Genomic DNA, 13,688 nt, shown 5'->3' on the forward strand with positions numbered 1-13,688 from the left:
ATAGAGGTATATTCTGAAGTATGTCCAGATAGAAAATCTCTAGCATCTGGGACCAGCAAATGGCGTAATGGTTACATCACTGTACTCCCCCATAGTCATCGCAGTTTGAGTCCTGGACTAGGTAGCTTAAAACTCAGGGTATGTGTGCGTGCATGCCCAAAATTCCAAGAGGAGAGTATAAAAGAAGAGATTGCGGCATGCCATTCCCCCTCGGGGATGATTTTCTTGCTTCCTGTCTCTGTCTTTCTCTGTTTCTCCAGTAAGTGCCGGTGCCTCATAGCAAAAATCTCTCTCCTCAAAAAAAGACAATGTTTGGCATCTGCTTCAAAATGATCTGGGAGTGAGTAATTGGCTGGGTAGTATAGATGAAATTAGATTGGCCATGGGTTTGAAGTTGGGTGATGGGAGTTTATCGTGCTGGTCTTTATATGTTCTAAAGTTTTTACAATAAAATATTTACAATCTTATGTTATTACTTTAGGTACCAAAAAAGCAAACATTTTAATATTTTTTTCCACCTCTGAAAGAGTTCAAGAACCAGCCTCATTGCCTGGTAGTTAAGGGAACTTCCCACAAGGTCACCTACGGTTTGAATTCTGGCTCTGGTGGCTTGAAAAACATGCTGGGTGCATGTGCATGCATGTTTAAGATACTGACAGGGTGGAGAAATGGAAAAGGGGATTGTGGTGTGACCACACTCCTTTGGGGGTATACTGTCCCTGGTGAGTGCACCACACTCTCACCCAAAAAAAAAAAAAAAAAGAGAGAGAGAAAGAGAGAACTTTCAACATCCTTTGTGTTGGTATGTGTGTGACTTTGCTTTATTTATTTTGTTTTTAAGACAGAGTAACTGGGACCACAGGTGTGCATCACCACACTTAACCTTCTAGGGTGAGACTGAACCTGGGCCTCTTATGTGGTCTCAATCAGCCAAGCAGCTGCATTCAGTGTGTGCTACCATGACTAAGCCTTGACATAGTTTTCAACACACAAAGGCAGTGAAAGCTTTCTTTTCCAGTAGTCAGTGATCCTCAAAGAGTAGCTCTCTTATCATACTTTCAGTTGTGTTTATAGACAGACTTGAATGGTTACATTTAGGCCTTGTAATTTCCAGGAGATATCAAGAAGGAGTGATTATGAGTACCAGAATGATGATCCAGATCAAGAAGAGAAACCCTCAGAATTGAGTTAGTGGCAGGGTGGAGTGTGTCATGCCTTTGCAGGATGTATTTCTGGATACCTCTCAGATGAGTGGTACTGCACACTGGGGCACTTTCCAAAAGGCCTTAGGCTCATAAAGAGCAAAATTAGTGACACCCTTTCTCCTTGATATCCACCTTCTTTGCTGATGACTTCTTTTAGATGTAAAGCTAGGAAATTCTGAAAGAAAAATAAACAGCTGTTTCCTGCCGAAATACAAGAGTCTTGTGTTTTAGGGAAAAAACAATTTTAAAATTTAAGCAACAGCTGCATTTGCAGATGCCAAAGCATGAAGACTTTCTGTCTTTGTGGCACTTATTTCTTATTTACATGGTTTTTCACCAATTCAAATAATTATATGCTCATGTGGAGCATTGTTTGCTACTTGATCCAAGAGAGATCACCAGTAAAGCAGGGGAAGCACCTGCTTTTAGTCATTAAAGTCTTGTTGCTTTTGTACTTCATCCAAGAAAATACTTAACGGACAAAAAGTTATTTGCCTTTTCTTAAGAATTAAAATAAACACCTCTTTGGTTTCACCTGTGAAGAAGAGCTGAGAAACCTCAAAGGCAGATTTTCTTTGCTTATTGAAACAAAACCATCAAGGACCTCCATGAGGAAAATGATTCCTGGGTTTCAGTTTTTCTTGCCCTTTCTCCCTCCCTGCCATGGAACTCGGCAATTGGAAGAATACCAGTTTTTGTTCCTTATTGGTGCTGCCACCTGTTCTTACTGCTGAACTAAATGTTCTTGGCTTTCGTTGGTGTGAACAGGATCTCCCTCTGGGAAAGGTGGGAGGAGGGTGAAAGAGGGAACAGGAGGAGGCCCATTCCAGCCTCTGTGCTCATGTGAGAAGGACACACAGGGGTTAGTGTGCTGCCCAAACAGAGGGGCTTTGTACTACAGCTTCTTCCGGAGCTGTAGCTCTACAGATGCATGCTGGGCAGGCTCAGTCGGCTTCATCCCTAATATACTTGCCTCTTCCTAACCAGAGCAGAGCAAGACTGAGAACAGTAATTAAAGTAAGAAAATAAAGAAGATGTAGTCAGAGACTATTCTGAATGCATTCACATACTCAGTGTGTATAGAGAAGACTGCTTGTGAGAGGTGAGAAAAGCGTAGCGGGGAGATGTTGCTGCCACTGAACATGAGAGCCAGGTCTGTTGCAGATCCACAGAAGGCACAGGTAGCTCTAACCTTAGACTTTTCCCTTTCTCTGCTAAAACCCTTGTTATTTAGGTCATGAGAAATCTCCTTTTGCGTAGAATAGAAAATAATTTGTCTTTTTTTTTTTGGTCATACGGTACGTGCACCCACCAGAAAGATACAGTGAGAGGGAAAGTGAGAACTCTCCCCACAGGGAGGATGGCCATGCCCCAATCTCTTGTCCTCCAGTCTCCTCTTTACATTTTGTACATACATGTGCCTGACGTGATTTTCAAGTGCTGGGTCCAGGACTTCAACCACAGTCAACCATGTGGGATCCAGTGCCTTAACCACCAGACCTCCTGCTAGCCCCAAGAATTTAATTTGTCTCTTTCTATCCAGATCTCAGAGTCTAAGTAGGTAGTTCAAGGTAGAAGCATCTGACTCAGGGCCCTTCTGTAGCAAAAATGGTGGCATACAGATTCTTTAGTAATCTAAATTGACTCCCAAATAGAATAATGATAACAATAATGTTATAATAACTTTCTCAAGGTCATATAGCTGTTAAGTATTAGGTTTAGGATTTTTTTCTTTCAAGAATTATTTATTTAACTTTATTATTATTAATAATAATAAAGTGAAAAACATGCCAGGCACATGTATGTACATGTCCAGAGTTCTGATGGGATGGAGGAAGGGAGGAGAAAGGATTGTGGCATGATCATGTCCCATTGGGGAATGCACATGCCCTCTGGCAATGCACTTGCCCTCTAGCAATGAAAAAAATATTTTTGAAGTAATAATACTGAACACTTATGTAGCACTTACCATAATGCCAGCCATTAGTCTAATACATAGATAGGTGGATGAATGAGGGGCCTTCAGAAGTTCAGGGAAAATGTAATTAAAGTACAAGTTTATTTTGAGCCAGCTCGTGGTGTAGCAGATAAGGTGGCTGGATCCCAGGTGGCTGACTGTACAGTTTGAATCTTAGTGGGTTGAAAATTATGTGGGGCACATGTGTATATATCCCAAAAGGAGGGTAAAATCCAGGACAGGGGATTACGGTGTGACTATTCCCTATAGCGTATTTCTCACTTTCTTGCTCTCTCTGGTGAGTGTACGCTTCCTCTAACAAATGTGTTTTTTTTAAAAAAGGACACTTTTATTTTGATGCAAAACATTTAAATATGGAGGGCTGGCCGGTGGTGTAGTGGTTAAGGCACTGGACTCCCATATGGCTGACTGTGGTTTGAGTCCTGGACCTGGTTACTTGCTTTCTCACTTTCTCTCCCTACCTCTCTCTTTCTCTCCATCTGTCTGTCTCTGGTCAAATTAAAAAATAATAAAATATGGTACCAGCAATGACGTAATGGCTACATCACTGGACTCCCATGTAGTCCATCGTGGTTCTAGTCCCAGACCTAGTAGCTTAAAACTCATGCCAGGTCAATGTGAGTGCGTGCCCGCCCATAATCTTGAGAGGAGAATGGAGGAAAAGGGATTATGGCATAGCTGTCTCCCCTGGGTGGGGGATTTCTTGCTTTCTGTCTCTCTCTCTCTGTCTCTCCGGTGACCACACATGCCCAAAGCAAAAATCTCTCTTAAAAAATAAAAATAATTGGGACCAACAGTTAGCGTAATGGCTATGTCGCTGAACTCCCATGTAGTTGACCGTGGGTTGGGTCCCAGACCAGGTGGCTTAAACTCATGCCAGGCGTGTGTGCGTGTGTGCCTAAGATCCTGAGAGGAGAATGGAGGAGAAGGGATTGCAGTGTGGCCAATCCCCCGGGAGGTGATTTCTCGCTTTCTATCCCTCTCCAAAAAGGAAAAAAAGAAAAAGAAAAAGAAAGAATAATAAATAAAATAAAATAAGTAATTATTTAAAAAAATTAAATATGAGCTATCTCATGGTATAGTGGTTAAAGCAGCTAGATTTCACATGGCCGGCTCTGTTGTTCAAGACCTGGACCCAATTGATTGAAAACCACATTGGGGGGACCAGCAGTTAGCATAATGGCTATGTCGCTGGACTCCCACATAGTCGACCATGGTTTGAGTCCCAGACCCGGCAGCTTAAACTCACACCGGGCGCATGTGCGTGCATTCCCAAGATTCCGAGAGGAGAATGGAGGAAAAGGGATTGCGGCATGGCCATCCTCCCTGGGGGGTGATTTCTCGCTTTCTGTCTCTCTGTCTCTCTCTGTCTTTCTGGAGAGTGTACGCGCCCTATAGCAAAAACCTACCCCCCCAAAAAAAAAAAAACACATTGGGTGCACATGCTTGCCCAAGATCCCAAAAGGAGGGAGAAATGGAGGAGAAGGGATTAGGACATGACCATCTCCATGGAGGATGGCTGTTTTTCCCCTATCTTTCTCCAGTAAGCACATGAAAGTTCTGGTAAAACTAAAAACTAAATAATTTATTCATAGTTTTTCACAATACACATTTGCCATGAACTCTTTGAAGTCTCTCATGTCAAATTACCCCAGGAGGTAATTAGTAACTCTCTCTGAAAAGGGATACTGAAGCCTAGAGAAGTTAAATAACTTTCTCAAAGTCATAAAGCTGGTTAAGTATTAGGTTTAGGATTTTTTTCTTTCAATCTTTCAAGAATTATTTATTTAACTTTATTATTATTATCATTATTAGAGAGGAATTTGCTGTAGGGCAAATGTGCTCACTAAAGAGAAAGAGAGAGAGAGAAAGAGAGAGATAGAGAGAGAGAACAAGAGAGAGAACAAGAGAGGGAAAGTGAGAAAGCAAGCTGCCAGGTCCGGGACTCAAACTGCAGTCAACCATGTGGGAGTCCAGTGCCTTAACCACCAGGTCGCCTGCTGGTCCTAGTTTTTTTTTTTTAAGTTTATTTATTTTATGGGGACAGGGAGACAGACATCCTCATTAGAGTTTCATGCTGCGATCCTTCCCCAAGCCAGCCCAGCCAACCAGAATCACAGTCACATATGCATGTGTCCCGCTTATACAAGTCAACCTAGGAAACAAACCCTGATCTTCCATATGGTTTCCAGAGTGGTGCACTGTTGTTGCACTACTGTGTCTGGGCCAGGTTGGGATTTTGAACTCAGATAGATTGATTCCAGTGTTCATGTTCTTAACTATCACACTATGTTGTCTTTGAGTTCTGCCTTTTCCTTTCACAAACAGGGTCACCTGAACCACTGATATAGAAAGTTATTTGTGTGACTTTTTAAAAAATTCTGCCCCCCCCCCCAAAAAAAAATTCTCCTGAGGATGGTATGTAACTAGTGCTTTGTATAGGAGAGAAGTTAATTCATTAGGAACAGCAAATGCCTTGAAATACTAGAGCTTAATTCTTGAGGAAATCCATTTGAGAAAGACTAAAGGGGTCAAAGGTTGGAAATGTCACATTTGTACAGACTGCCCTAAAACTTATTTCCCTTACCAGTAACAATTGAGAAGAGTAGCAGGCTGGCCAGCTCATGGCGTGGTGGTTAAGGGAGCAGGATTCCTCATGGCTATACCACACAATTTGTGTCCCAGACCCAGCAGCTTGAAAAATATGCTGGGTATACATGCATACCCAAAATCCCAGGGAGGGAGAAATAGAGGTGGAATTGTGGCATGGCCATGCCCCGTAAGGAGTGCTTTTTTGCCTCTCTCGTTTCATCTCTCTGTCTCTCTCTCACTGTCTCTCAATCATGGGAGAGAGAGAGAATAAAAAAAGAAAGAAAAATATCTCCTCTCGTAATTAATATCTCCTGCTTGTACCACTGGCAAACTTAAAAGAAAAAAAAAAAAGACAAAAGAAAGAGAAGAGCAGCAGGCTGGGATGCAATAGGGTCATTAAGTTGTTTTTTTTTTTTTTTTTTTTTTGAGAGGTTTTCACTATAGGGCACGTGCGCTCACCAGACAGAGAGAGACATAGAGACAGAAAGCGAGAAATCACCCCCCAGGGGGGATGGTCACGCTGCAATCCCTTCCCCTCCATTCTCCTCTCGGGATCTTGGGCACGTACACACACGCGCCCGGCGTGAGTTTTAAGCCACCGGGTCTGGGGCGTGAACTGCGGTCGACTACGTGGGAGTCCAGTGACATAGCCATTATGCTCACTGCTGGTTCCCTTGTTTTTTTTTTTTGTTTTTTTTTTTAGGATTATTTATTTAATTTTATTTATTCATTCATTTTTAAAAATTTGACCAGAGAGAGACACAGAGAGAGAAAGAGAGAAAGAGAGAGAGGGAAAGTGAGAAGGTAAGCCACCAGGTCCAGGACTCGAACTATGGTTGGCCATGTGGGAGTGTCCAGCGCCTTAACCACCATGCTACCTGCTGGTCCAAGGGTCATTAAGTTCTGCCAGGCTGGGGTGACTTTCTTCTTTTAGCAAATTATAAGTTCTTAGGCTACTATGCAGTTTGTTGTAGTCACTGCTTTTCTAACTTTTCTTTTGTTTCTACTTAGTCCCTCAAAGTTTCAAAATCCCCATAGGTCACTGAAGAGATAGATACTCAGTTGTTGAGCAGTGTACCTAGGCTTTTCCTTTGGTCTCATTAAAGAGGTCATTGATATACATTCTTCCCCTTCTGGCAGCAAATTATGGAAGGCCTTGTCCACTTTTACCTGGCCTTATCATGAATTTGTGTATAAGTTCTCATGTTGATTTGAAATAACTTGGAATAATCATAAGCGATTTCCCTCACAGTTCATTAAATATTACTAAATAAGTTCTGCTATCCCTGCCTCCTCCACATCACATGGACTCACTTGTAAGGAAAATAATAGCAGGATAGACAGTAATCTGTTCTTTAGCTGCTGTGGGGATAGATATTCAATATGTATGAGGAGGAAAGATGCTAATGAAAGAGTAGAGTGAGGAAAATAATTCTGACTTAAAATGAGCAGAACTAAATTTAATCCTATTTTGCTCTAACTAGTTATATTACCTTAAGAAAGTATTTCAGCTTTACTAGGCAATTCTTATTTCAAAAGGAGTGGGGCAGGCAATGGTAAAGTAAGAAACTTGGAGGTAGTCCCACATGGGAGAGTTAGTGTTTCAAGTCCAGAGACTTCCCTGAGTATACCAGGCTTAGGCATGTCCATGATCCAGGGATGGCTGAAGTGGATGTATTGTGGTATGATGACCCTGCTGGGGTTGCTTGATTGCACTGTTGTTTTCTCACTGTCTCTTGCTCGTGGAAGAGAGAAAGAGAGAAAGAAAAGAAAGAAAAACTTAATAATATCTCCTCTTAATTGGATCTATCCACATCACATACTTAGTAGAGCCATTCATTCATTCATATGTTCAAAAATAACTGTTGGTTGCCCTTCGTATGCCCATACAGTTCTAGTTGCTGGAACTAGAACAGGGAATAAAAGGACAAAATTTATATCCTCATGCCTATATTGAGTAGAGTCAGATGATAAGTAAAATATATGATATGACAGATAGTAGTAAGTGTCATAGAGAACAATAAAAGAGGTAAGGGAAGGTGTTAGAGAAAGGGAGAATGGAGTTTCTGGAAAAAAATTTTTTTTTTTTGGAGAGATTTTTGCTATAGGGCCTGTGCGCTCGCCAGAAAGACAAGAGAGAAACAGAGAGACAGAAAGCGAGAAATCACTCCCTAGGGGAGATGGCCACGCTGCAATCCCTTCTCCATTCTCCTCTTGGGATCTTGGGCACACACACACACACATGCCTGGCATGAGTTTAAGCCACTGGGTCCAGGACTCGAACTGTGGTCGACTACATGGGAGTCCAGCGACACAGCCATTATGCCAACTGCTAGTCTTTGGAGCTTCTAATTTTAAGTAAAGTGATCAGGAAATACTGTATTGAGAAGGTAATATTTAGATAAAAATTTATAGAAAATGAGCAACTGAGCCACACAAATATCTAGAGGAAGAGTGATTCAGGTTAAAAACTCAAGGGCAAAGACCCTGGGTCCAGAGCATGTGTGGTATGTTCAGGTCACAGTGAGAAGCCAGTGTGGCTAGTATGAGTGAACCAAAAGTGGAATAGTAAAATTGTAGGTCAGACCATGTAAGTCCTTATCATTTTGGTAAGCCTTTACAGGGTTTTGAGCAGAAAATGACATGGTCTGATACATATCAAATATACATGAATTTGCCAGTAGCACAGGTACTCAGGAGACGAGAACAAATGACCCACTGGGGTGTGGTTATTTACTGAGAAGGGGAAGAATATGAATGAGCTGATTTGGGGGAGAAGATAAAAAAATTTAGTTTGGGGCATGTTAAATTTGAGATGCCTATTAATATGCAAGTATAGATATCTAATATATAGTGGGATACATAAACCTGGAGTTCAAGATAGAAATTTGGGTTGTTGATGTAAATTTGGGAGTTGTCAATGTATGTGTGGTATCTAAACCATAATACTAGATGAGACCTCTCAGAGTGTGAATGGCTATAGGGAAATCAAGAAGTCTTGAGGCCTGAGTCTTGGAAATAAAAAGGAAACAAAGGAGACAAGTGAAGAGTGGCTGGTGAGGTAGGAAGAAAACCAGGAGATGGAGACCAGCAGATGGCGTGGTGGTTAAATTTTAGACATTCCGACATGGCCAACCATGGTTCGAGTCCCGGACCTGGTGGCTTGCTTTCCCAGTTTTCCTCTCTAGATTACTTATTTATTATCAAATAAATAATTCTTAACCAAAAAAAAAAAGGAGAGAGAGAGAGAGAGGGAGAGAAAGAAAACCAGAAGAGAGTTGTTTACTGCAAGCTAAGGGAAGAAAGTTTTGTTTTTTTTTTTAAGATTTTTAAAAAGAATTATTTAATTTTATTTATTCATTCAATTAGTTTAATTTGACCAGAGAGAGCTATACAGAGAGAGAGAGAGAGAGAGAGAGAGAAAGTGAGAAAGCAAGCCACCAAGTCCAGGACTCGAATGATGGTTAGCTATGTGGGAGTCTCCACTGCTTTAACCACCACGCTGCCTGCTGGTCCTGGGAAGAAAGTATTTTAAAGATCAGCAAAGTTAAATGCTGCTGATAAATCAAGTAATGTGAGGACCAAGAATTGAGGACTCAAGATTGGTGAAGCCTCCTATTTTTAGATCACCTAGGTAGGTTATAAAGGGTTTCATTTCTGGTCTCATTAGTAATGTGTCTAAAAAAATAACAATGAAATTTTCTTTTTTTAAATGATGAAATAATTAATGATTTCAAGTGAGAGACATTCTTCTGACCCATTGTTATGTAATACATTGCTGAATGAGTTATTTATCTGGGTGATTTCATGAGGATCTGGGCCACATGGTGTAAAGGAGCACACTTTAGTCTCTGGGGAGCATCCAGTAACACCTGAGAAGTACTCCAGCCAGGGGCTGCTTGTTGCCACCTTTGCTATCACTCTCTGTACATTAGGGTTCAGATGGAGAAAAGGGATACATATAATCACACAACAATAAAAAACTGCTGTGCATCAGAATATACCATAACCAAGGTCATTAGACTGGAAGTTATTTGCAGCAAGTAACACAAAGGATCCTGAAAGACAAAATGTATTTAGAAAGATTAAAATTAAATAGTCTGACTACTATTTTAAAAAAAAAAAAGTGTATTCATTTATTTCTTCTAAGAGAGACAGACAGACAAGAGAGACAGGCATCCCCAACTAAGTTTGCATGCTGTGCACTGTCCCCAGTCTTGGCTAACCTGGATCATGAGCATTTGTGTGTGCCTGATGTGTTCAGGGAGGTCTTAGGGTATGAACCCAGGGCCTTTCCCATGTGGATTCAGTTGTGTTATCATTGCACCACCACCTGATTCCTTATAATATTAGCTTTTTTATTTTTATTTTATTTATTTATTTATTTGTTTGTTTGTTTGTTTATTTATTTTTGGAGAGATTTTCGCTATAGGGCGTGTGTGCTCGCCAGACAGACTGAGAGAGACATAGAGACAGAAAGCGAGAAATCACCCCCCAGTGGGGATGGTCACGCCGCAATCCCTTCTCCTCCATTCTCCTCTCGGGATCTTGAGCACGCACGCACACGCGCCCGGCGTGAGTTTTAAGCCACCGGGTCCGGGATGCGAACCGCGGTCGACTACGTGAGAGTCCAGCAACATAGCCATTACACTAACTGCTGGTTCCCATTATTAGCTTTTGACAAAAATATGGGATAAGTTTATATTATATACTTGTTAAAGTATAAGTTAGCATAGCCACTATATAATAGCAAAAAGTAGTAGACTTCTAAAATGTGGATCAGCAAATAAATGAATAAATAGATGTGGTATAGTCACCTGCTAAAATGCTGTACCCAGCAGAGAAAAAAGATGTACTTGATCTATGTGTATCACCATGGATAAATCTCAAAAACAAGATTGAATTAAACACACACACACACACAAAGTAAAATTCATTGTGATACTTTTTTATATACACAAAAAATAACACATACACACAGAAGTATACTATGCAGGGATACATATACCTGTGAACATATGGGTATATATGTAAAGGTATTAGAAACAAGATTATGCAACAAATTTACGATACTGAGTGGCCAGTAAACAGGGTATTAGCTTTATCTGTGGACTGTAAGAATACCTATGTTGGAATGTTTATTTCCAGTTGATAGACACACAGGTTTTTGATATGTTCTTTGCACTTTAGTAATTTTATGTAGCTGAAAATTTTAAAAGAGGGGCAGTCAAGTTTTATAAGATGAGCTCCCAAAGAATAATTAGCCAATCCATTTACTTGTAACTTTTTATTTTTTTACCTACCCATTTATCTCTATCTGTATGAGAGGGAATGAGATAACTGCATTATGGTAATTCATGACAATGGTCTTGACATCAATACAGATGAAGAAATGAGGATTCTTACTAGTATAGATCATATTCTACATTCTGACTCCAGGTGTTTAAAAACTTTTTATTACTAACTACAAGGTTGGTTCCATGGATGAGGGAAATGGATCTCACATGGCTGACTATGTGGTTCAAGTCCTAGACCTGGCATCTTGAGAGACACGCTGGGTAGGCGTATGTACACATCTACCCAAAATCCTGAAAGGAAGGAGAGATAAGGGAGAAGGAATTGCTTCACGACCATATCCCATTGGGGAATGCTTTCCTGCTCTCTCTTTCTTCCTCTCTCTCTCTCTCTGGTTAGCACATACGCCTTCTGGCACATAAAAAAAATTACTAACTACAAGCATATCAACTTGCAGAAAGTATATTTGCTTTCATAGCTATAAGCATGAAGATTATAGCATGATAGACTGAGATATGTTATAACCTTAATAACAGCATTGTGCTTTTTCTCTTGTCTAACCTCTCTCCTACAGGGAATCTTTAACCAGTTTCAGTGTAGTAGTGAAAAAGTGCTTCCATCTGATACTCTCCGCAGTGCTCTGGCAAAGACTTTCCAGGATGAACAGCGTTTCCAGCTGGGAATTATGGATGATGCTGCAGAGTGTTTTGTAAGTGTGAACCTCTGGCTCTCTTTGATATGGGATGGGACTGTTGACAGTCTCCATCAGGGACTGGCTACTGTGTAGTGGAATTTACCATGCCCTGATCTCTACAGTTAGAACTAGGAGTTTCTCTCAGAGCTCTAAAATGTCTGCTATTGTAGCGTGAATTACCTGTTGGGTTTATTATTTTTCTTTCAGTCTTAGAGTAGTTTTGTGCTTTCCATTGCAAAGAACAGTGGTTCCTACATTTAGAGACCCAAGACTTATTAAAATATGATTGATGGGACCAGTTCCTTCGCATGGTAGTTAAGGCAGCAAGATGCTACATGAGTGACCTTGCCATTTGAGTCTTAGACCTGGCGATTTGAGAAACACACCAGACACATGTGCATGCATGCCCCAAGTCCCCCAAAATGGGAGAGATGGAGAAGTTATTGTGGCATGACCGTTCCCCATGAGGGATGTTTCCTCCTCTCCTGTCTCTGTCTCTTTCTGACAAGCACCTGCACCCTCTAGAACATAAAACAAAACAAAACCAATGGGTGGACTGTATCCCCAGAGTTTTCTCATTTAGTAGGCCTCATATGGTAACCAAGAATATCCAGCTCTAACAAGTTCATAGGTGATGCTAATACTGATACTACTGGTCTGGGACCCATACTTTGAGAATCCCTTCATTTCTGAAGATAATGGAACAGGGACCAACCAAGTTCCTAGTACAAGTGTGATGTGCTGTATAGATGGCAGTGTTGTCCTCAGTGACTTCTAGCAGAAGACCTTCTGAACTCTGTGTTCTCTATGAGTCTTTGAAGATTTTCTCTGGGAATTTTTTAAAAAACTGAGTGATGTACATCCTATCACAGGGCAAAATGGGGGCCAAATCAGGTATTCCTGAGAAATTGGATAACTAATGTATTGCTGGTGTGAATCTAAAATGGCATATATAGTACTCTGGAAAAACATCTGGTAATTTCTTCAAAAAAGAAATATGCGGGGCCAGCAGATGGCATAGTGATTATCTCACATCGCTAACCGTGGTTCAAGCCCTGGACCCAGTAGCTTGAAAATCCCACTGGGCACATGTGTGTGAGTGCCCAAAATCCCAGGAGAAGAAGAGATTGCAGCGTGACCATCCCCCTGGGGGGGTGATTTCTTACTTTCCCTTTCTCACTGTGTCTGTTTCTCTCTTTCTCTGTCTCTTTCTCTCCAGCGAGCATACATGCCTTAAGGCAAAAACCTCTTTTTATTTTTTTTTTGAGAGGTTTTTGCTATAGGGTGCCTGCACTCGCCAGAAAGAAGAGAGAAACAGAGAGACAGAAAGTGAAAAATCACCACCCAAGGGGGAATGGCCACACCACAATCCCTTCTCCTCCATTCTCTCAGGGTCTTGGGCATGCACGCACACATGCCCGGCATGAGTTTAAGACACTGGGTCCGGGACTCGAACTGCGGTCAACTACATGGGAGTCCAGCGACATAGCCAAAAACCTCTTTTTTAAAAAAGGAAATATGTGGGGCTGGCAGGTGGCGTGATGGTTCAGGACTCCCACATGGCCAACCGCAGTTAGAGTTCCGGACCTGGCAGCTTGCTTTTCGACTTCTTTCCTCTATCTCTCTTTCTCTCTCTCCCTCTCTCTCTTGCTCCCTCTCTCCCTCTTTGGTCAAATTAAAATAAATAAATAAATAAATAAAGTTAAATAAAATAATTTTTAAAAAAGAAATACGCATACCATAATATGATCCAGTAGTTGCATTCCTGGACATGTATCCCAGAGAAAAGAAAACATATGTTCATATGAAAACCTGTATGTGCATGTTCATAGAAGCTTTATTCTTCAGTGGGTAGATGCTTAAACAAACTGGTATTTCTTTTTTTTTAAAGAATTATTTTATTTATTTATTTATTTATTTATTT

The 13,688-nt window shown here is 40.9% G+C and overlaps 1 protein-coding gene across 5 annotated transcripts in view; it reads left to right on the forward strand.

The window, feature by feature from the left end:
* USP54 (ubiquitin specific peptidase 54) overlaps positions 1–13,688 on the forward strand; it is a 153,687-nt gene that overhangs the window by 83,414 nt on the left and 56,585 nt on the right. For all 5 annotated transcript variants that reach the window (XM_006170049.3, XM_006170048.3, XM_027768894.1 and 2 more), the window contains one exon: positions 11,645–11,779. In XM_006170049.3, coding sequence (XP_006170111.1) covers positions 11,645–11,779 — 135 coding nt within the window. The remainder of the gene's footprint in view (positions 1–11,644; positions 11,780–13,688) is intronic.

Source organism: Tupaia chinensis, unplaced genomic scaffold (assembly GCF_000334495.1).
Source record: "Tupaia chinensis unplaced genomic scaffold, TupChi_1.0 Scaffold148012_1, whole genome shotgun sequence".
In the NCBI taxonomy this organism is placed as follows: domain Eukaryota; kingdom Metazoa; phylum Chordata; class Mammalia; order Scandentia; family Tupaiidae; genus Tupaia; species Tupaia belangeri.